The 24,790-nt window shown below is 38.2% G+C and overlaps 2 protein-coding genes across 3 annotated transcripts in view; one reads left to right on the top strand and one right to left on the bottom strand.

Moving 5' to 3' along the window:
- LOC119886649 (sodium- and chloride-dependent GABA transporter 2-like) overlaps positions 1-5,492 on the top strand; it is a 38,913-nt gene extending 33,421 nt beyond the window's left edge. Inside the window, exons 9-15 of the mRNA XM_038697530.1 lie at positions 490-614; positions 782-894; positions 2,115-2,252; positions 2,359-2,461; positions 2,547-2,647; positions 3,080-3,250; positions 3,338-5,492. Of these exons, the coding sequence (XP_038553458.1) occupies positions 490-614; positions 782-894; positions 2,115-2,252; positions 2,359-2,461; positions 2,547-2,647; positions 3,080-3,250; positions 3,338-3,448 (862 nt within the window). The 3' untranslated portion in view covers positions 3,449-5,492. The remainder of the gene's footprint in view (positions 1-489; positions 615-781; positions 895-2,114; positions 2,253-2,358; positions 2,462-2,546; positions 2,648-3,079; positions 3,251-3,337) is intronic.
- A 5,558-nt stretch (positions 5,493-11,050) lies between these two features.
- fkbp5 (FKBP prolyl isomerase 5) lies at positions 11,051-24,567 on the bottom strand. 2 transcript variants are annotated; one of them, XM_038697532.1, is made up of 11 exons: positions 24,256-24,566; positions 20,233-20,365; positions 19,806-19,950; positions 18,705-18,847; positions 17,282-17,396; positions 17,008-17,164; positions 15,603-15,693; positions 15,316-15,399; positions 15,038-15,223; positions 14,638-14,877; positions 11,051-13,597 (listed from the first exon to the last, which is right to left on the bottom strand). In XM_038697532.1, exons 2-11 carry the CDS (start codon positions 20,335-20,337, stop codon positions 13,496-13,498), a joined length of 1,368 nt encoding a protein of 455 aa, XP_038553460.1. In that variant the 5' UTR covers positions 20,338-20,365; positions 24,256-24,566; the 3' UTR covers positions 11,051-13,495. The 2 variants fall into 2 exon arrangements, with proteins under 2 accessions (XP_038553460.1, XP_038553461.1); XM_038697533.1 differs by lacking the exon at positions 11,051-13,597 and adding an exon at positions 13,624-13,789 and having other exon boundaries at positions 24,256-24,567.
- Positions 24,568-24,790: the final 223 nt, after the last annotated feature.

Here is a 24,790-nt window from a genome sequence, read left to right on the forward strand (position 1 = left end):
CCACAGACACCCCTACCCTGATAGCAACTTCAGCAGGCCAGTGATTTAAAAAAGCACAACAGTTCAAGACAAGAATCATACAAAAGTATACAAAAATGACAAATTCGTTATTACATGTGATACAGACCTACATTTCCACATACACCTACATACACCTACACCTTATGTCAGAATGTAAATGTTTCCGAGCGTCACCGCTTAAGATACACAAGACTTTCTGAGACGTTCGCCAGAACATCTGAGCCTCTTCAATGCCCGTTTTAGGCAACATATTTTGGAGTAGTTTATACAAAAGGAACCCCATTATGTTGAATTATCGTTTCGTCCAAAGAGATTATAATATTCAGGAGTCATGCCAAACATTTAACCAGCCTTTATAGGCCAGTTTAGGGTGTGAGTTCACAACTACGGAAAGAAAAATGTGATGTGATGTGTTTTATACATTTAATACAAAACAAATTAGTATAATTTATTTTTTGTTGTTTTTAGGGACTGTTTGTACTTGTGCCTTTTGAACAGCGGGACCAGTTTTGTAGCTGGCTTTGCCATCTTCTCTGCACTTGGATTCATGGCATATGAGCAGAACACAGACATATCAAAAGTGGCACAGTCAGGTAAAAACATAGAAAATGTTTTGATAAGAGCATAAATCAAAGATTTAATGAACCATTAACTTAATGAGCATTGTAGTTTCAGGCCATAAAAGTGAAATATTTTGACTCAACAGCAGAAAAAAAATAAATGTCCATTATTTCTTTTGGCTACCTCATTCTCACTGCAGGTCCTGGCTTGGCGTTCATTGCCTACCCTCGAGCAGTCGCCATGATGCCATTTCCTCAGCTCTGGGCGATATTCTTTTTCATTATGATCATCCTGCTGGGACTGGACAGTGAGGTGAGCTGACTCTCTTTACAAGTGAGACAACCAGTAAAGCAGTTTTGTTTCTCTCTTGAATAACAATATGTATTTAAGGATCATGAAATAAAATTATGAATGAATTTTGTTCAACAAAGGATACAGTAATAAAAATGGGTTGCATTTGCAATGTGCCATTTGTGATGCATACATTGCATAACATGCTTTATGAACTTGTAGATTTGGCTTTTGATCTTCAGCCCTTGGTTGTCTCTCAGATAAAAGCGGATCAATTTATAGTTTTGGTCCTGTTTTTTTCTATGTCTGTGTGTTAGTTTCCAGAATACCTCAAAAACTAGAAAACAGATTTCATTGAATTTAGATAAGTTCAGCAATGAGCCACGGAATGAGTACTTGTGTCTTGGTGTGGATTCAGATCAAGGTTCAGGACATTTTGATAATTATTAATTGTAATGAACTAATGAACTAACTAATATGACAAAATCTGGCTCATGTATCACATGACGTTTTGTCACTTTGTGTATTGTGATGCAGATCCGGATCTGAATGCAAATATAAATTAATTATTACATGTGCTGCATAGTGGTGGAAAGTAACTAAGTACATATTCTCTAGTACCAAATTTACGTACAACTTTGTTAGACTTGTACTTGTACTTGAGTATTTCCTCTTCTACTGCACTACGATTTACAATAAAAACTAACTATAAGATTATAAAAGACAATCTATTGTTAAAGATTAAACCAGTGGTTCCTGCTTGTCTATCATTCTGGCTTGTGACAAAAGCGTTGTTTAGCTGGGGCATGTTGTCACATTTCAGATTACTAAGTTAGCGGCACCAAAGACACATTTCCTCTCTAAACGTATACAATCCAATATTTCACAAAGACAGAAAATGATTACAGTTTTAGTCTGAAAAATGAATACTATTTATATTTCTTTCCTCTCTCATTAATCATCTCCCGACCCCTCAGATTTATCTTGTGACCCTTTGGACCCCAAGGTTGGACTGGACTAAACAACCTAACTATATATAAGATAATGTGATTGACATAGTGCACAATCAATAATTTTACTTTGATACTTTAAGTACTTGTAGCTGATAATACTTCTGTACTTTTACTTAAGTGGGATTTGGAATGCAGGACTTGTGATGGAGTATTTTTACATTGTTGCACTTAAGTATAGCACCTGAGTACTTCCTCCATTATTGTGTAACTGGGATCTCTGTGTTTCAGTTTGTAGGTCTGGAAGCTTTCGTAACAACAATTTCTGACATGAATCCTGCCTTCTTCCACGTTGGCCATCGACGCAAACTTCTTCTGCTTGCCGTTTGTGTTGTTAGTTTCTTCATTGGCCTTGTGATGGTTACAGAAGTAAGATCATATTAAAACGTCACATCACTTATTTTACTACAACCTTTTTTTCTTATGTGAAAAGACCATAACACAACAGCTAATTGAGGTCACATCTCACGCACAGGGAGGACTGTACATTTTCCAGTTGTTTGACTACTACGCCTGCAGTGGGATGACTCTACTTCTCTTTGCCACAGGGCAGTCTGTGTGCATTGGCTGGATTTACGGCGAGTTAATGGAAAATAGTTATGTCCTTGGTTTTTTCACTGTGTTGCTGAATTCACTCACCAAAGTGTTTCCATGTACTTACAGGTGCTGACCGGTTTTATGAAAACATAGATGGCATGATTGGATACAGGCCGTTCCCCCTGATTAAGTATTGTCTGAAATATTTGACTCCAGTAATATGCATGGTGAGTTGCAGTAAGTTAGTTCACTCACTCAGTTTAAATGCCAATTGACCATTAGCTAAGCTCTGCCCCCTTAGTTAGTGTTGCTACAGTACATATAAAACAGTGACAGATTTACCACTTGAAAATCAATCTTTTGTGAGAGAATGATTCCTTGATTTGAGACACAAGTCAACACAAGGAGGCAAGTTATTTCTAAAGCCTGGTCATTGATTTTGCTGGCTGAAATTACTTAAACTGTTGCTGGAAGATTTTACCTGTAGCTAGCTGTTGAGAATAAACTAGCATTAGCTCCACAAGTGAGTTGAAAATGCAATCTCCAGCTGACATTTCAGGTTACAGGTTTCCTTTAACAAGTCACCCATATCATTTACATGTTGATTTTATAAATTGTCTTCCCAAGACTTGAACTGCTTTCTCCATGACTATTTTCAGGGAACGTTTGTCTTCTCCTTGGTCAAATACACTCCTCTGAAGTTCAACAACACAACTGAGTATCCATGGTGGGGCTATGCTCTTGGCTGGTGGTTTACTCTATCCTCTACACTCATGATCCCTCTCGTGATGCTGTACAAAGTGAGCACCACTCCCGGTACACTGCGACAGGTAAGCTATTTGCGTTTATAAATAGGTCAACATGTTCCCAAAAAGCTTTGTGTTTTTTTTATTAAAACCTATATTCTTCTTTGTTAGAGGATGTCCATCTTATGTACTCCAGCTGAAGACATTTCATTGAACAAAGTAGAGAAGAAATCACTTGAAATGCTGAACAGGACCTCATCTCCTGACAGCATGGTGTCCTAGTGACAAACTGTCAGCGTCAGATACCTGAAACACCAGGAGGCATAAGGAAAAGCTTGACCTCAATCCAGGGTTCTGACTCTAAATTCCTGTAAAACCAGTGGTTCGCAGTCTTTTTGGGGGTTTGTCCAATTAAAATAATGTCTACTTGTGACTTCATCACAGGTATAGTATTTGGGTGTGACCAGTTTAACCAAAAACTAATTTTTGCTTCAATACTTGCCTAAAATTATCCATCCAAAAAATCAAAACTTAAAGTCGGAATAAAAACATGATTTTGTGCAGCAGTTATATCTGCTTTCCTATCCAACAATCTTGTGACCCTTCAGATTTAACCTGCGACCCTTGAGTGGGTCCCCACACACTGCAGTGAAGGTATAGCTTTAAATGTATCATGATATCACTGAATGCTGACTCAACAGAAACATTTTTCAAGAATATGGTAAAGAGAATCTAAGCTCAAAGGTCCACTTACAGTACAGGGAACGCTGACAGCACTGACAGCTAGAGAGTAGGGCTGCAACTAATGATTATTTTCATAATCAATGAATCTAGCTATTGTTTTTCAAGCGATTCTGGAAGGTGAAGCCAGGGCAGAAGTGCCTTAAATCTGCATTCTTTCTGATGGCCAACAGGGGGCAACGGCACTTGACCTGTCAGTCAGGATAGTGAATCGTATCCCCTCCAATGTGTATATTTAACCAGCCTTGAACTTGTTTTTGAGTGCTGTTGTGTTTTTGTTTGGTTGAACTAAAAGACACTAAGTAGTAAGTAAGCCTGTTTTTCACTAGCCAAAATTAGCATCCAAATTAATAAAACAGTTAACGTGAATTACGGATGCACTCTGCCTGACCAAGCTAGCTTGCGCCACCCTCTCGTTCAAATATGGTCACTCATGGTTCCAAAAAAAACAAGATGGCGACGGCCAAAACAGCGATGTCACAGTGGCTACGTCCACTTCTTTTAAACAGTCTATGAAGGATGTCTTCAGATGTCTTGTTTTGTCCAGATAAAGAGTCAACAACCCAAAGACATGTTTGAAGTTTTTGCTTGATAAATATACTTAAATAATTAATTGATTGCTGATAAATATTGATTAATCTCATAATTGTGTCAGCACTTCCAGCAAGTGGACCTTAAAACATATTATCTTTATGACCCAAAGGTCATGATGAAAGAACATACATGCTAACCTGCTGAATAGTCAATCACAAAAAAAGTATTTTTAACAGTGTTATATAGATTCTATTTTTATTGTAGTCCCAACTTTAAAGATACAATGTGTTATATCTGGCCGTGCCGTGTTGTCTTTATATTAACGTCATAAATTAAGCCTTTTATGACTTCCTGGATTAGCGGACATCGCTTCTTTTGCCACAATGGCGTGAAAAAGACCATCACTTGTGTGATGATCTGATAGACACAACTGACAAATATGTGGAATAAGTCCACGTCCCCTCATGTTGGACAGAGGGCAGACTGGACAGTGACTCAATATCACATCTCAAGGACAGGACAGGGCTAGTTGGTTAGCATGCTAACTTCAGTAGATATCTCTGCAACACAATACAAAGACTTTGTCTATGACATGACATCAGAGCTGTTACTACTTCACTTTCCGCTCATTTTAGAAAATTCTGGCTATATACACATTATATTACACATTGTACCTTTAAGCTTGATTAATTATAGTTTTTGTACAAAATACTAATTTATCAACTTTTTTGTTTTTATTTCATATACCATTGAGATTTGTGGCAACAGTTCCTTGTATTACACATAAATGCTGTAAAATGACATTTTTTACATTAAAGGATCAATCAAAAAATGTTTTTTAAAAGAAAATGTCTGTTTTTGAAACAAATAATGGCAGAAATCATGTGAATTCATGTTTAAACTGACAGTGTGACATTTTGTCAATTGTTTTTACCCATTGTTAACATTGTTAATAAATACATCGCAAACAGTAAGCTAATATGTTATTAATGAAAATGTTTGTATGATTGAATGAATCATGGGATTGGAATATAAAAAGTTGATTTCCTTATTTTGTTGCGATTTGATTTCTTTTTAATGTGATTAATGTGATCATTTTAGATCATTAAAACCATTGCCAAATTACCATTAGTTTTATATTTTAATAGTAATTCGGCAATAATTCATAAATTATTTGATTTGCTACACAGATCCAGATCCTTTTTTTTCTGGATGGTGACATGTAAAGAGCCCAATAAAGGACCGTTGTGTCCTTGAATGCATCAACACAAGAAAGTTTTCAAATAATTTCCAACAAAGCTGCAATACCACACATCAAAAACTAACAAAACAATCTCAGCATACAATCTGTTGAATAGTTCTGCAGCTTTCTTTTGATCGGATCACATGAGCTTCATAAGCAGATGGTTTGTCCAGTTGTCAAAGAATTGTAGATGTTCAAATTTCCATATTTCTTGAGCACTTCCTGTATGTTAGCTTAGGTTCAAAGTTCATTCTTGACCTTGGAAACAGCAGTTCTGGAGCTTTCAATCATATCACATGATCTTCATTCTTAGATGTAAAGCTATTCACAATATCAACAACAACAGCTATCAACAATTCTATTATAACCTGTCCACCTGCTGATGAAAATCATGTAATATAACCAAAACCTTGAGAATAGTAAGTGGTAAGATTGTTTAAGTGCTGTTTCCAAACTTTCCAAAAATTAGATTAATTCATTTTGACAAAACATAAATATTAAAAAGGCTATAACTGATATTTTTGTAATAACAATGTATCAAATGACAAAATGAAAACAACTTTACAATGTGAACTGTGAGAATGATCGCCTGACTCTGCTGCTCCCCTCAGCTTTACTAAGCTTTATACTGAGTTTCAGCTCATTGTTAGGTGTCCAGGCTGTAAATGTTTTGCTTCACTCGCTCTTAGAGTATTGTTTTTGTATGCAGCAGTGAACTGCTTTCAGCGAAAAAGTTCTAAAAACACACTACCTGCACTACCTGCTCAGCAGGGACGTCACTAGGATTGAAAGACGTTAGTTTGCATAGAACTACCAGTTTTTTCCCAATAAGTTATACAGCCTATTACAATATACATTTCAACGTTTAATGCTGTAAATAAACATGTAAAAAGAATAAAACTTTCAATAATTTTTTTTAAAAGTGCATAAATAAGTCCAAAATTATAACCCTAACCCTGGGTCGTCAGTGCGCATGTGTAGGTGTAGCGAGCGCGTGTGTGTGTGTGTGTGTGTGTGTGTGTGTGTGTGCGTGGTGGCGGAGGAGGAACACTTGCTGAAGAGACTGAGACCCGGCTTCACTGGTGTTGTGCCGAGTTGTCCGCACATCGTGGGACTTTCGAATAATTTAGCACCATTGATGAACCACACAAAGAATATTTTATCGTTTTTAAATAGCCGGCTACTTGAAATAGACCCGCGAGGAACCGCGACGTGCATGTACAGTGGGTACGGAAAGTATTCAGACCCCTTTAAATTTTTCACTCTTTGTTTCATTGCAGCCATTTTCCAAAAATCAAAAAAGTTCATTTTATTTCTCAGTAATGTACACTCAGCACCCCATCTTGACAGAAAAAAACAGAAATGTAGAAATTTTTGCAAATTTATTAAAAAAGAAAAACTGAAATATCACATGGTCATAAGTATTCAGACCCTTTGCTCAGTATTTAGTAGAAGCACCCTTTTGATCTAATACAGCCATGAGTCGTTTTGGGAAAGATGCAACAAGTTTTTCACATCTGGATTTGGGTATCCTCTGCCATTCCTCCTTGCAGATCCTCTCCAGTTCTGTCAGGTTGGATGGTAAACGTTGGTGGACAGCCATTTTCAGGTCTCTCCAGAGATGCTCAATTGGGTTTAAGTCAGGGCTCTGGCTGGGCCATTCAAGAACAGCCACGGAGTTGTTGTGAAGCCACTCCTTCGTTATTTTAGCGGTGTGCTTAGGGTCATTGTCTTGTTGGAAGGTAAACCTTCGGCCCAGTCTGAGGTCCAGAGCACTCTGGAAAAGGTTTTCGTCCAGGATATCCCTGTACTTGGCCGCATTCATCTTTCCCTCGATTGCAACCAGTCGTCCTGTCCCTGCAGCTGAAAAACACCCCCACAGCATGATGCTGCCACCACCATGCTTCACTGTTGAGACTGTATTGGACAGGTGATGAGCAGTGCCTGGTTTTCTCCACACATACCGCTTAGAATTAAGGCCAAAAAGTTCTATCTTGGTCTCATCAGACCAGAGGATCTTATTTATCACCATCTTGGAGTCCTTCAGGTGTTTTTTAGCAAACTCCATGCAGGCTTTCATGTGTCTTGCACTGAGGAGAGGCTTCCGTCGGGCCACTCTGCCATAAAGCCCCGACTGGTGGATTGCTGCAGTGATGGTTGACTTACTACAACTTTCTCCCATCTCCCGACTGCATCTCTGGAGCTCAGCCACAGTGACCTTTGGGTTCTTCTTTACCTCTCTCACCAAGGCTCTTCTCCCCCGATAGCTCAGTTTGGCCGGACGGCCAGCTCTAGGAAGGGTTCTGGTCGTCCCAAACGTCTTCCATTTGAGGATTATGGAGGCCACTGTGCTCTTAGGAACCTTAAGTGCAGCAGAAATGTTTTTGTAACCTTGGCCAGATCTGTGCCTTGCCACAATTCTGTCTCTGAGCTCTTCAGGCAGTTCCTTTGACCTCATGATTCTCATTTGCTCTGACATGCACTGTGAGCTGTAAGGTCTTATATAGACAGGTGTGTGGCTTTCCTAATCAAGTCCAATCAGTATAATCAAACACAGCTGGACTCAAATGAAGGTGTAGAACCATCTCAAGGATGATCAGAAGAAATAGACAGCACCTGAGTTAAATATGAGTGTCACGGCAAAGGGTCTGAATACTTATGACCATGTGATATTTCAGTTTTTCTTTTTTAATAAATTTGCAAAAATTTCTACATTTCTGTTTTTTTCTGTCAAGATGGGGTGCTGAGTGTACATTACTGAGAAATAAAATGAACTTTTTTGATTTTTGGAAAATGGCTGCAATGAAACAAAGAGTGAAAAATTTAAAGGGGTCTGAATACTTTCCGTACCCACTGTAGTTGTCGGCACAAGACCAGTGGATTGCAGGCGAGAGAGAGAGAGAGAGAAAGGGGTCTCCAAAAAGCATCAGATTAGCTGGAAATTTACAGTGTAAGTTTAATGAATAGAGACTGCAGCTCTGTAGCTTTTCAAGATTAAAGCGGAGCTACTGTGTGTAACCCCCAACATTTTGTCCTTAAATACTACATAAATGTCTCACTGTCATAAAGGTCTAGGAACACTAAACTCTGATCTTGGTAGGCATGTTTCCACAGTAGAGGAAGCTCATATTAAAGGCTAGCAGTATCAACAGATAGAAAACCAAAAACAATAATACAACCAACATGATTGGTACATCTGTTTATTGAGGATGTCTACAAATGTTACATATAAAATGAATAAAACAGAATAAAATACCACAAAAAAAAATAAAAAATGTGGGCAAGGATCTAACATAATACTTTGGACTAACATGAATAAAATGCTTATTTTTAAAAGATTATACAATTATTTAGATTAAAAACGTTATACAGCTGCAATGAATACTTTTATTTAAAGAAATAATTGTTATTTGTTATTTGTCCAATAACATAATAACTTCAACTTTTGCTGCACTGAGCTGTGATTACCTACCTGCTGCTTTTGCTGCGCCATTACTTTGTCATTGTCTTCTTCTTCTGCTTCAAATCCCGCCTTCTTGTCTGATGAACTTCATGTCACGCAACATGACTTACATTCCGCAAAAACAACAGACATATTCTCTTCTTCGATTTTTCCTCTGTTGAACAAAAGTTACTGTAATGTTATTTTTAGAACACATAAAAGCTGCATGGGGGGATTTACTTAGGCCAGACTATGCTCCTGCTGAGTTTTTCTGTAGGCTACGACTTAAATGCTATCTGTCTACTCATGTAAATGGGTGATATAAGTAATACAACAACCCCTAACCCTAACCCTATTGTTGGAAGAAAACAGCCCACTTTTTCTTAGACCTGTAGACCACTACTGACCTCAGAATTAGCTACCCAAACAAAAACAAAAAATCTAAATCTAATAATTACTTTTGGTAATATTATTTGGGTGGGGCCTAACAATGTCCATGCAGCTCAACAACAAACAGCAGACAGCCACAGATAGAGCCTAGCTAGAGAACATAGTGCAGCATTTAGCAGCTGAAGAGCCAGATAATTCCTTCAAGATTTGGTACAGACCGAAGACGAGAGAGAATCTTAGACTTCACCAGGTGGACAGAAACTTGACTCCAAATTAATGATAATGTTGTTCCGTAACTGCTGGATGTTTAAATAAGCATCTGTTATGAAGTTCATCATGACGACTTAAAAAGTGATATGTCAGTGCAGGGCTGGCCCGTGGCATAGGCGACATAGGCGACTCGGTACGAACAAACTCCGCCCAGCTGATGCGACACCAGCGTATGTTAGTACCCAAGTGCACCTACCTCGTGCTGTGAGTGGCTATGAGTCACAGCCAGATGTGACAGAGTAGTTACGCTGGTAGTTTTGCAAAAATAAAAATGTAATAACTGAGGCGTAAACTCTGATTGGGACTGTGAGCTGCACTTTGTCGGAGGTGCTGAAGTGAACATTTGCGTGGATTTGTGGTGAGATAACTGGATTAAAATGAATTAATTTATATAGCTGGAATTGAGCTTTGATCTGCTTGTAGCAGCATTAAAGGAAAGGATTACCTGGCTAAACCTGAGCGTGAACATTAACTGCCAGTATGAATGATTAGCTGTGAGGCCACATTTATGATCTGCAATTATTCCTATGTCTGGATTTGACTTTCCAAAAATAAAGTGTTCAAAGAATACACAGCTGAACAAAATCTGTAGTTACAAATTAGGTTCTGATAATTAAATGTTAATGTTTTTTTCAAACAGTTTCAAACTCTTTGATGAGGAAACATGTAAGATTAAGTTAAAGGCAAGGGACAATTTAACTGGAAAGACAGATGGTGTTAGACATACCCTAACACCATCCATCCGTCAACCGCTTATCCTGCGTACAGGGTCGCGGGGGGCAGGAGCCAATCCCAGCTGACATCGGGTGAAAGGCGGGGTACACCCTGGACAGGTCGCCAATCCATTGCAGGGCCACACATAGACAGACAACCAGTCACACTCACACCTAAGGACAATTTAGGGTCACCAATCAACCTGCGCCGCATGCCTTTGGACAGTGGGAGAACCCACACAGACATGGGGAGAACATTCAAACTCCACGAAGTAAAGCCAGTGTTTCTTCTGGGAGGCCACAGTGCTATCCACTGGACCACCGGACCACCCCCCTAACAAAACCAAAAAAAGAGAATTAAATTAACATATCAAAGATGTTGGTAATGGTGATGCTGAAGGGTAGCGCTATGCTGTATCAGATTGGATCAATTAAAACCACTCCATAATTTTCCCATTGAACCATTTTTATGACAATACCGCTATGCTACTGTCAAAAGAAAACTTTAGTTATTATTATATTGAGCTCTAACTTGAAGAATGACATTTTTCTTTGAGTGCAACTCTTGGATTTATTTAATGCTTTTAAAGTGCAAAAGGAAAAAAAGGATATGTATAGAAAACATGAACAAGGTACCTTATGTAATTTGTTGTCTGAAAACGGTTTAAAACACTGATCACGCTTTACACAGCAAAGATCTTTTGAATACATGTAAACATTTTGTATGCCATAATAATCTCACGTCGGCTGTGTTTAACGAGCTGCATTTTATGCTGCTTGTTTATGTCATATCTTTCTAAATTATGCCTGTAATTTGCATTTTCAAGTTATCAACAATAGATGTAGCACTAAGAGGCCTGGAAATCTTTTTGTACTTGACAATGGGGGATAAATATTTTGTATATCCTTAAATAGGACTTGGTGGAAACATTACTTCATGCTCATTTCCACACTACAACATGTTTGAATGTTTAGAGCCAGCAGTACTTGAAAACATCTAGCAAAACGCTGTTTAAAAACCTTGTTAACAACAATATATAATAACACACATACACACTGTTGAATTTTTTTTAAAACAAAATATTTAAGACAGCTAAGGTTTTCATTCAGAACCAACCAATGTTTAAAAAACATTGCGAGATTATTGTCAAGATTTTATCCAGACATTATTATGACAAGATAACAGTGTTGGTTTGACAGTCACCAAAGTGCATCATTGTCCACTATCTACAAACATTCACACATTTAAAAAATGCAGTGAAATAAAGAGACACCTGTTCCGGGACTCAGGCAAAAAGAACTACACAGATGAAAAAGGATGTAGTTGATCGCATTACCAGAGCAAGAATTCGTGACATTTGTGAAACATGTGGTTCTGATGATTTTAAAGCTTAATTGCGGTGTGTGTGTCCCTATCTCACTTGCACTCTCAGAGAGTTAATTCTAGTGTATCTGCTCTCTCAAATACAAAGATGGGAATGGGGTGATTTTTTAATCAAATTCCTTTTGTGAGAAGTTTGAATCATAATCATGAGGATGGAGGTTAATCAAAGAAATGCTGCATGTTTTCACTTGTTGAATTAAGTATTTCTGTGCGTTGAAGATTGTGCCATGCTGTTTATGCAATTAGCATATAGATAAGCATACAATGAGTGCAACAGAAGAAAAAACTGTGAGTCGTCGGTCACTAAAGTCAGAGGTGCAGAAGGATTTAGTTTTTTCAGCTGCCTTCAGGTTAAATTTAAATCAGTCCATCAAAAAATGATTTTATCATCTGTTATCACTTCCATAGACGCCTCTTATCAGTTGTTTTACTTGATCAACTAGAATTTTGGACTGGCTTCTCATAAAAAGCATTGTTTGCACTGCATAATGTGTGTAATGGATAAAACACAAGTTTATTAAATTAATAACAACCTATTATGTGTGTATTCATGAATAAATTATTTTAGTGCATGGCTGTGGCCTTTTCCATCTTTGTAAAACAATGCCTCATCTTTGCCCAAAACAAGGGGCAAAATTTGAGTTGTACTTCTGGAAATAATCTCTCTACACCACAGTTTAGGTTTTGTTACAGGCTTTATGGTTAGTAGCTTAATGTCATAAATTAATCTCATATTAATTCGGCTGTTACTAGCAATAACCTAAAATTGGGAATTGCCAGAACACCAAAATTACCGTTTTGGTATTTTATGTAGTTTGTGCTTTTCTCAGATTCTATCCTCTGCTGATTGGAAACTTGAGGTCAGTGATTTATGACAATATTGATGTTTCATTATTGGAGGAGGGTTTAAGTTTTTTTGTGCTGGACTTGAAGTATTTTTGTATATTGAGTTTTACATTAAATGAATGCAGGCTTTCCTACTCTGTTGTTATTTTTGATTTATTTTTTTTAGGAATTCAGTTACATTATGTGTTTCTGTTTGAAATACCACTTAGCTAATGGGTCTTGTTACACCTTTTACCCAAAGTACATATTGCACATTTAAAAAAATAGCAATGTTTCAAGCTTTCAAATACCTCATGATACATGCATGCAGCTGCCCAAGAAAAAGGCTTCATACTAAATACAAATCAGAGGTCTGAAAACCAACAAGTACACTTTGGGAATCGGAAACATCTCAACTCCACACAATAACCTAATGGCAAAAAATGGAATTCCTCTGTGTTTTTGAAGAAATAAACTGTATTGTTTTCTAAATAAAAGGCAGAGGCTAGAAGTGCTCACCAATCTTAACGCACTGATTCTGCTGTACTACTTACACAGGGAGGTACATCCTGGCAGCTGTACAGTCCATGTGACAGAGGAAATGCTGTTTGGCTTGCAAACGTCCCTGCTTACACCCACCGTTTTATATGCAGGAATGGTAACGATGGATTTTGGGATAAAGATGTTTGGGTTAGAGGCCTATATATGACTTTGTTCCTGCCTCTGCTCTCTGGGCTCGGAAAGCAAAGGGAGGCATGTCTTTGTTTTTGTCTTTTAAATGTCACTGTTATGATGGATAGTCCCGACTCCTCCGGCGTCGTTTAATGCCCACTTCACCATTCATGCCACTCCTCACGCTTTCATCCCGTCTCCTCTTTGTCTTCCCAATCTGTTGAGGAGAGATAAAGCACAAGTGACTACAGTAGTCTAAAAATAAACCATTTGTAGAAAGACAAGATATTAAATAGATAAAAACAAAATCCCTAAATTCCTAAAATCATAGACTGCATGTCCCATGATCCATGAAATTGTTCAGTTGAAATTTGGTAAGAATGTGCCTCCTTGTAGAACAACTGAAAATCTGTTAAAGTAAAGACAATTAAATCAGAACTGTAAAAATGACCAAATTTATATTTATCACTGATATTAAGAGATTGTTTAATTGACATTTTGTGTTCTTGCTTTTTACTTCAGAAATATTTCCTTCTCTTTTAACAGAGAAGAGCATCTGCATCAATATGTTAGCAAATCACAGGGGAAAATCAAAAAATCCATGGATGAACACTAGAGGTCAGCATAATACAGAAGAAAGCACAATGACACACATGAGGAAGATACAGCAGGACAATTTACTTTCAAAATGTAATTTTAAAAATACATCAGCAATATAAATGTAATACATTTGAATGAAGAAGTCCTGTCCCCAAAATATTTTACAGGACATTTATGTGAAAAAACTGCATAAATTTATGACGGATGAGGTGGAGTTGAGGAACCTCGCAGCCAAATGTGCCAAATAACATACCTCAACGTCCCAGCAATTCCCTCAAGTATTGAGTTGATTGAATTCTATGTGTATAAGGATAAATGTTTTTTTAATTTTGTTTATCCTTTGAAAAGCAAAACAGTATTTTAAAATATGCTATATAAATAAAATAACTATTTTGTAGGTCATTAAATAATACGATATTTCAAATAGCTAGCTTTCTAAAAAGAATATGATCATCAGTTCCATGGCATGTGTTTTTGTGTATTGAGAGCATGTGTGTTAGTACACATGATATCATTTTCAGAGTTGTAATTGTTTCTTCTAACTTGACTTATTATTTTTAACATTTTATTTACTTAGTTAAAAAAAAGAAAAAAGAAGACCACACACACGAGTCAAGTGTTTGTCTACACTTTTCCAAGAACAGCGAGTTTACAGACCTTGGCATCCCATTCTGCAAATTTCTGGAACATGTTGGCGTAGGTCTTCTTGTCCTGTTCATGATGTTCCTTAATCTTCCTCTGGCAGTTGGAAATCTGAGCACGAGCTGCTCGATTTGAGTGGTTGACTTGCAGCACTTGCTGAAAGTCTGCCATGGCCAAGCTGAACTCGTTACGAAGGAGACGGGCCAGCCCGCGGCGATACAAAGCCTTCTCATTGTTCTCTTCAAGCTCAATCGCCTTATACACACACACACACACACACACACACACACACACACACACACACACACAGAGTAATTAGTTAATATCTCCAGGAAGATTCAACAGCTACAGAGAGACAATGTAGTGAAATTAAATGATATTTAATATAGGCTATCAAATGGGTGTTGCAGCTCACCTTGTTGCAATTGTCTACTACTTGTGTGAACTCTTTTATCCGCAGGAAACACAACGCTAAATTGAGGTGTGATGTCAAAATAAAGTCCTGTATCCTCTTCTGCTGCTCTACCCCATTGCCACACTCCATTTCTAGCCAGACAACGAGGCGCTGGTACTGGGTGACAGCCTGGTAGTACCGTCCTGTCTAATAAAGGAAGATAATACCATTTCATGAACTTGTTAACAATAAAAAAAATTGCGAGATAAAAGATAAAAAAATATGAATTGGGGCTGTACCTTAAAATACTGATTCCCTTTATGCTTAACCCCAGGAGCCAAATCCAGCTTTTCTTTTAAATCCATTTCCCAGGATTCTTTAGCCTTGTGGAAACACAATTAACATGAGTAAACATTGGGATGGGGGTTGTTTTAGGTCCTCGACTGAAGTTTTCTACATAGGAATTCGTTCAAAGTGTGTTTCAATTAGTTTGTCTTAAATGGAAAAACGAACCACATGTAGTCCCATGTATTTAGAATTTGACTGTTTATTTCTTTAGACATAAAAAGTAGAAAGCGGTGCTTACCCTTTGAAAGTCTTTGAGGGTAACTTCGTATATGATGTCTTTGTCTGGCCCAATTTTGTACTCTGGTTTACCTTCACTTCCAAAGCCATACCTGTGAAAAAATGAAAAACCATGACAGAGCGTGAGCATGTTGATAAAAACGTTTAGACCTTCATTTTGGATCACCCCACTCCTACATATCAAACGGCCAAACTGGAAACAACAGTATCAACAGTACAGTCAACTCAAGCCATCTGACGATGAAACTACTGGGATGGAAAAAATTATATCATGTTAAAAAATGCCACTTCTAAATACCTGCCACTGGTGAAGGTTTCCCGCATGTCATAAGTCATACATGCTCCATGTTCCAAACACTTGCTCAAAATGCATGATATAAAAGGAAAACTCTTTCATGGCACGAGAATGTAGGTTGGTTGGAAAGAAGTACATCATACAAGAGAACAGCTGGTTTCAATACAACTCCCTTTATAACCTGTTTACTATGAATCTATACCCTAAGGATTTTAATAAGAAACAGAGCCAGTTTGTACAGTTTAATGCATTTTACAAGAAAATGCAAAGGCTGATGTAGTTCTTAACTGAAAAAAAAACATCTGTAGGTACATGGAATAAGGAGATACTGAAGATATTGAAGCAACATTGGCAGAAATGGATGGTTCTGAGTTATACATGCATTATGTTTATAGTATTTTCTGTTCATTTTTGTATGTATTTCTTTATTTTCTTAGTTCAGATTTGTGTTAGTTGACTACTTGCTGGCAATAGCTCTCAATATGAATTGTTAGAGTACTATGAAATCATAGTACTTATCATAAGTAATGATTTTGCCTTGGAGGATAATAGGAAGGGAATGATATGATGTTGTTTGGTCTGTACCGTATGTTTTGTCTATGTTGTTTAAGTTTAAAACAAAACTTCAAAAGGTGGGATAAAAAGATTACTATCAGTGAGTGTTTTTTTACCTCTGAGAAGACAGATGAAATACTCCTTAATGTTGATACGGTTGATTTTCTTATATAATTATTGTAGAATTTTTCGGGACCACATTCTGACTCCATACCCATATGTACTAACTGTAACTGTATTGCTAAAATATTGGATTTTTAAAGATTTAGGGATTTTTCTGGTTGTGGTAAAAAACCCATATAAGACTTCATATTAAAATAGCTAAATGATTATGATCATCATCTGACATCATCTACATTAAGTACCATGAAATAAAATGTTCCCGGGGACATAATTCTATTTGGTTTTAATTGGTGTAATAAAGGACTACAGGACATAGCATGAAAATCTAGATAATTACCAAAGCAAGCCCACATAAGGACTGGTTCACTGTAACTGCACTGAGAGAGCAAAAGCAGTGACAAGGATCACATTTTTAAGCTTTTCAGTAACTTACTTTGGTTTTAAGTAAAGTACACAGCACTCTCCTTTCTGCATCTTGTCCATGGCTTGGTCCACTCCACGAGGAATCCCTTTATCTTCAGCCTCACCAACAATAAAGCTGACATCCCTGCAGTCAAACAGTCGACCACCACAGCTTCCCTCCAGGTGCACTGTGGGACATAGGACACAATTTTATTTAACCTCTAACATTAACAGTTTAATGTACTTGTTATCTGGCAAACTGGCACAATGTCAATAACGATCCATGAAGAAATAAAATAATTTACCGTCAACAGTTGCTCCATCGTTGGGATTACTGTAACCGTCCCCTTTGACCTTTATTCTTCTTAAGATGCCACCATCGTCTGTCAGCATCTCTCCTTCAAACTTGAGTAGCTCCATCTGTTTTGGTGTAAAAGTTTACTTAATCATTGTACTACACAAATAGCGATATGAAGCAGAATAAAAAATTACAGCTCTGCTTAACTTGGTAAACAGTGCTACAGTAGGTGTGGGAGGAAAAAAACTAATACAGAACAAAAAAACAAGTAGGAGTTGTCACATAAGTCATGAAAAAATATAAGAAAGGTACAGGTAGACTTTAATCAGACATAAAAACAATTATTATTATTATTATTTAAAAAATTATGAACGCAACACTTTCAAGACAAGACTTTCTCTATGTACACAAAATCTGTGTTAGTGAGCACTTCTCCTTTGCCGAGATGATCCATCCACCTCACAGGTATGGCATATCAAGTATTGCTGATCAGACAGCTTGGGTATTTCACAGGTGAGCCTTAGGCTGGCCACAATAAAAGGCCACTCGAGTGTTTTTATATCTTGTTCACCAGTTTATACATGTGTTCTGAACAATCAGACTGGCAGATTGGGTATTTTAGGACACATGGGGATCTCCATTAGAATTGAAAATAAAGTTGTGTGGGTTTGAGTTTGTAATGACTGTCCCATTGGTAAGTCATTGGGGTTTACAGCAAGATGATAAACGGCAACAAAAGTCAGCAACACTTTGCTTACTGCCTATTTTAAATTTATAAGCAACTTATAAACATCTAACAAATGGTTTATAACACACTATAATGTAGGTATAAACAGATATGACGACATTTTAAGTGTTTAATAAGCTACAGTATGTTATGACAACAATTATAACTAATCTGATGAAGATATATTTAATTTTATTACAACTGTGTTTTATTATATTGTCATTCATTATCTGTTTATACATCAGTCACTACATATGGGTGCTGACAGGAGGAGTTATAGTTGTTGACAAATACATTAATAAACACTTATGTGTTGTAAGCTATTTATTAAATGTTTACATACTGCTTATGAATGGTAAATGGAGGACTTAAGTAAACTGTTACCCAAAATTCAGTACCTTTTAATCCAAATACATCTCCTTGGGATCATTCATAATATTGAACATCTGATTACATGATGCTTGGTACAATCTGACAGTTAAGATTATTGTATCCCCAATGAGCACCAAACAGAATGGTAAGAGTGGCAACTGTACTACTCTGGCTGTTTGACTGTGAGGGATTAAAATAGACAAACCAGTTAATTTTATGACCAGAGAGCTCCATCTGCAGAGACTGACATGCTCCTAAATTATCAGGGGCCGTCGCTGGGATGCAGAATTAATGCACGACACAAATGGCAGCACTGACGTTGCACACCTACCTCAAACACTACTGAAGAGCTGGGAGGAATTTTGTCAGGATTTCCGGCAGATCCATAAGCATACTCTGGCTTACACAGAAACGTGCACACCTCACCCCGTTGCATGGACAACACACCAATATCCCAAGCCTTGAGGACTTGTCCTGTGAGTGGGCGAAGCAAATAAAATGACTATGAGAAGAGATGTTGTAAGCTTATAAAACTGGCTCAAAGAAAATGTAATAACTGACTGATTCCACTGTCATTTCTGTCTGTTAAATATGAAGCTATAGTCAGGAGGTGATTAGGTTAGCTTAGAAAGAATGGAAACAGAGGGAAGCCACTAGCCTGGTTCTGTCCAAAGGTAACAAAATCAGCCCACAAGCACCTCCAAAGCTCATCAATTAACACAATATATGTATTTTGTTTAATCCAAAGAAAAACCAGTGTAAGGTTTTAGGAGGGGGTAGGTGTGACGGCCCCGAGAGGTCTTGGTGTTGGGCCTTTGTACTGTGTGCTGTCTGTGTGTTTCTCCCTGCAGGCAATTAAGGAGATTGGGAGCACCTGGCCAGTGAGCCCAACCTATTTAGGCCTGCCCGCCCAGACGCCAGTGTCGGTGCTTGCGCCTTCCACACCGCTCTACCACGTTGTCCTTTTGTTTTCTGTTGTTTTAAATAAATTTATGTTAATCTTTGTTAAACCTGAGCTGCATCCTCCTTCTTTGTTGTGGCCTGAGAGCCGGGGTTGTAACAGTAGGTTTATATGCCGGACTATTCTTTGGCTTCAGTAACTAGCAGAGACTCCAGGTTACTGCTGACAGTCTAGGGCTGACCCCGAATAGTCGAAGATTCGATGCTTCGATGGTTGTGCCAAGTTGTCCACACCTCGCAGGACTTTCGGATAATTTATCCCCGTTGATGAACCACATAAAGAATATTTTATCGTTTTTAAAATGCTAGCTGTTTTCCTGTGTTTCCAGTCTTTATGCTAAGCTTAACCAAGGTATCCATCTTCTCCATCTAATTATCAGCAATTAAGCCTATTTTCCAAAATATCTTAACTATTCCTTTAAGTAAGAGACAACACTAATGCACCGTCAGGTTTGACAGCAATGTCACCTACCCTTGCCCACATTGAAGCAGAAGGGTTCTTTGCGATCTCGACTACAGTCAAACTTTTTCCCAGTGAGTAGCTTCCCAGTGTAGTGGACGGTCACTCTGTCCCCAATCATTGGCCTGTCTCCATCTAGCCCCTGACGCTTCACAACCTGTAGACAAAAAGAAAAGCTTCCAGTTCAGCTGAGGAACCTTTGTAACAGAGAAGAGAAAAAGAACACATAGAATAGCCTATATCATGGCCATGCTATTGGGTGGAACAATGAGTCCTCGTGACTGAACGCCTACATAGCATCATAGAGTACGGTCTAGACCTGCTCTTTTATGAAAAGTGCTGTGAGATAACTGTTGTTGTGATTTGGCGCTATATAAATAAAATTGAATTGAATTGAACATAAAATGGAAAAAATTTATAAAGCAATGACAATACATACCTTGATAACTCCTTGGTCTTTATCAGGTGTTACATCAATACCCTTTGCAGCAAACACAGCTGTGGCTGACGGGCCATCCATGGGCAGATCCTGATCAGTGGTCATTTCTGCGTGTGGGCATCACACAGTAACACTGTAAAAATGATGAACACATAAGCCTACGTATTAGCAATAGGAGCGCCATAAATAACATGTCCTCATGTCTCATCTTTTCATTTTGGGACAAACTTGCAAAAAGGAAAATGGCCCATGATCTAATTTGTGGAGCTGAACTGGAAAATCACGATCTCTGAGAAAAATACAAGATCTCCATAATCCACCCAGGAAACTTGACTTTTTCCTCCACATTATATAACGTGTAGCTATTTAAGGGCACATGTTCTAAATCAAAGCACTTTCCTGGATATATTGAAAGTTTTACTGCAAAAAATACATTAGCATTGATCCCAGCTGTAGGAGGAACCTTACTTTGCACCGCAGTTGTGATATCATTTAACTTCACCACACCTTGTCTGATCCCACACAGATGAAGTAATTACTTGACTATAAATAAAATATATTAAAGGCAGCAGCGTGTAGCTTACTTGGGTCATTGTAACCCGTGGTGCACTCACCAAAGTACAGTATGTTCCAGGGTATTTGTTTGTGGCCCTTTGTGCTCTTTGTCAGTCTGACATCCAGATATCTTACAGACAGACACCAAGATTAAATCTGCAGCACAGCAGAGCCCCGGGTAGATATTTTCAATGTTGATTTGGTAATGAATATTTCAACATTAGTCTCCTTCCTTGTATGCACAGGAAAAGTGTGGGCTTGACTACGCTCACACACTCTGTACTGATAAAGCTGCGGCAGCACAAATACAGTTGTGTTGTCTATATCACGTTATAAAAATCTTGAATTTAATCACGACTCCTCAACTCAGAGGTGATGCACTGATGTCTTGTCAGAATTTGAGACTCAAATGTCTCTGTTGTGTTTTTCAGGCTGCATTACTGTTACTGTATTTGACCTCTCTGTCTGCTTGGCCATCACATCCACATAAACTACTGGTCCCTTCTTAAGATATTTTTCTTCTCATAGCACCAATTTTTATCCACATATACTGTACAGAATATTGTCACCTTATCAATATCAAAGTATTCTGTAAAAAAAAAAAATTATATGTATATATTTGTGCACCTTTTCTATTTCCTAGCAACACATTAATCACAGAGATTTAATTTCTCTACACTGATGAACAGAAATAAATTGATGGATCAGACCAGACATTTGATGCCAGCTTTTGCCGCTTGAAAGTTTCAATTCTTGGTACTAGTACAGACACATAACCAGATTCATTCAGTCAGTCAGATCACTTTGCTGCTGTCTCACGCCTCTGTGTAGCAAAAAGACAACAGCAGCTTGCCAGAGCAATAAAACTGTAATGACCTGTTGGTGTTACAGCTGCTAAATGTTGCCATTCTCATCACAGGAACAATTGTTGTCGACAAGCATTGTTACTACCTCAATACACATGGCTGTAGGCATTTTCAGTTTGCTCGGGCAGAATAATCTTGATATTGTTTGAAGACAATGAAAAGGCTAGTTTGCTATGTTAGGCATGTTGGCAAACACTATTTGGTGATTGTTATCACATGCGACAGCTGAGACTCCAACACTTGCACGAATAGCATCAGCTCACAGCTGTTCTGGGACCGTGTTGGGATGTTACTGATGTGAGGACTTTTGGCCTGAGTTGTGAAGTAATGATAACAAACCTTTGCGATGAAAAATAGATGTTGGGCTGGCCAACAAGTGTTTAGGTATCTGGAAGTCAAACATGTGGAGCCCAAAATGGCTAATCAGGTGCACAGATACAAAGCCAATTTGGGCTTGAAATTTTGTACTTTTTCTAAAAGTAATGAAGCTGAAAAATTAATAATTCACCACAACATTTGTACACAGATGGTTTGTTTCTCAAGGGCAGTGTGTTTTGATAGAGAGGAACGGCAGCTTTCACTCCCTGCATCAGTTTTCTAGATTTTTGCCCCAGTTGTCCTGTCTTGTCACTTTAAGGACATCCCAAATGCTGCCAATGACAATGTGAAAATATTTGGGTATTCTTCTGTGGTGACTAAGTTCTTTAAGAGCCTGCATGACAATTGAGAAACGGAGCTTGCCCTGAGATGCGTCAACTTCGCAATGAGCTCATTGTGTTAGATATTGATCAAGAAATAGATTTGAACTCATTTTCTCAGTGTGAGAAAGATCTTAATACAGTAAGCCGAGGTGCACACGTGTGCCTCAATCCATAGTGGTAAAACTATAAAGATCTGTCTCACTGATGATCGGTACAATTTTATTTGCATCTTCAATTTTGTGTCAAATGTCTGTGTACTGAACACAAGCATACCACACAATGTCCGTCTCTTCTGTAGCAAGACCTTGTCCTGTGTCTTTTAAATTTCATGGATTTCCTTTTAGATGTAACTCGTTGTGCGCGTGTGTGTGCATGTGCATGTGTGTGTGTGTGTCTGAACACAATGTTCCTTCTATTCACAGTTCCCCGCTGGCAAAGCCTGATGGTGTTCACCAATCTGAGACCCGCTCACGTACAACACAGCTTGAATTTTTGAATGAAAATAGGCAGATTTTAATTATTCACTATTTAAGTCACTATACCTTTATGTTTACATTGACACACAATTAATTCAGATAAAGCAAGTGGAGCAATAGTGTTATGAATTAAAATCATCAACCAATTCACATAATTTAAAGTTATGCATTCCATATGTTTCATCATTTAACTTTTTGCTTTTCCTGTATGAAACATTTAATTTTTATTAAACACTCAACAGGGAACTCAACTGAAAATAGTTATGACACATAAAATGGCACGTAGGCTATGTGTATCTAAACTCAAGATACCCTGCGGAGGAATGCAGGAACAGAACACAATGAAGGAAAGACCACATCCACAGACGCACTCAGTGTATCTGTACATTCTGTCTCACATCCGTACTCTGCTGCTGATTCACATATATGAGCATGTGAGCACACACCATGCACAGAATGACATCCTGAAGCAGAGCGTTGTCTGACACAGCAGTCTTTTTTAAGCTGACAAATACATCACAAATGAAGCTTGTTTTTAAAGACATCACTTTTTGGAGATGCTGCTACAGTGGCAAAGATGTGTGGTGTACGTACTTTTAATGTAAAATGACAAACCTTTTGATTTTATTGTTTTTATAAAGCAAAGGTAAAGGACATGTCAGTGTATTTGGACAAGAAGTAATGTGTCTTCATTAAATATCTCCCTAAGGCTGATTCATCTCTGGGACTTTGCCTCGACCCGTGTCCATGTCAGCAGGCCAACTCTGCTTCTCTGACACTACCTCATCTAAATCTAAATACCTGTGTGAGAACACCCATATATTTTAAATTATTTAGAGGCTATCATTATGTCCTGAAAGGTACAACCTGGTTCAAAATGAATAACAATCAGCAGGAATTAACTTAATGTTACTCATTCTCAGAAACAGGGTCACACAACCTGTAATTTATGATGATACACCTACGCCTAAAGAGATTCTGGATGTAAACTGTTGTCTTCCTCATCCACCTCCAATGGGAACCACAGATAAGTGCCACATTCATATACACTTTAACCTGTAAACACGTACACACACCCTTATCAGCCTTTATTTTCCAGAGTACAGTGGGATACAGCCCTAACCTCAAATGCCCCAACACCTGCAGGAAATTCAATATCCATCCTAGAACATCTTCCAATCAGACAACCTCAACTGGACATCTTGGATTTTTTTTTAATAACCATTGGTTTTAGTCATGTTATAATGTTGTTGTTTTTTAATCCTCTTGATTAAAGCCAAATCTTTATGATGTATAACAAGTGTCCCTTTAACTCCTGAAGGCGTTAACAGAAAACACCAGAGAGCCGGTAAACCTCATGCCATTATTAACTCCTTAATTATGTATTTCAGCAGCAGAATACAGGGAATAAAATAAAAGACTCACATTTTCTTGTGCTCCTTTTTTAGGTTATTATTCCTTTCCCGAAACAGCCAGTGACCCTCTGGATTTTCAGTTGGTTGATTTTCAACCATCTATAGCGCCTAATGCAAGCCCGCCCCTCTCATCTCATATCCAGGGTACTAAATGTTCTGCCCATGTGATTACTCTGTCGCGCTGTTTTTGTCTTCTGTCCCTTTATCCCTTTCCCCTCTGGTGACGGCAAACGTGCCGGCGAACTAGCCACATGGATCTCACACTTCAAAATGACTTCGTGAGGGAGAGAGGCAGAGACACACAGAGCGAAAAGGAGAGAGAGGGAGACAGAGAGTAGAATAGAGTAGAGTTGTGGGAGGGCGTTTAGTGTAAAATGAAGGGGCGGGTCTTGGAAAGCAGCCACAAAGTAACACAATGTTCCGGCTGTACTGTAGCTGTACCGCTGCCGCTGCTGATGAGAACACTGTGTTCCAATAGACACCCTGACCTGTAACCCGTTCCGTGCCGAGCTAGTCCGGGAACAGCCTGCTGCGGTACAGGCTGT

The sequence above is a fragment of the Micropterus salmoides genome, unplaced genomic scaffold, assembly GCF_014851395.1.
Source record: "Micropterus salmoides isolate LMB-PRFRI ecotype aquatic unplaced genomic scaffold, ASM1485139v1 Ms_hic_scaffold_4, whole genome shotgun sequence".
Lineage (NCBI taxonomy): Eukaryota > Metazoa > Chordata > Actinopteri > Centrarchiformes > Centrarchidae > Micropterus > Micropterus salmoides.

Coding starts and splice junctions, on each gene's coding strand:
- fkbp5 (XM_038697532.1), bottom strand. CDS start 20,337: ATGACCACTGATCAGGATCTGCCCATGGATGGCCCGTCAGCCACAGCT. Junction 19,951..20,232: donor AAGACCAAGGAGTTATCAAG/GTATGTATTGTC, acceptor TTTTGTCTACAG/GTTGTGAAGCGTCAGGGGCT. Junction 15,400..15,602: donor CCCTCAAAGACTTTCAAAGG/GTAAGCACCGCT, acceptor TGTTTCCACAAG/GCTAAAGAATCCTGGGAAAT.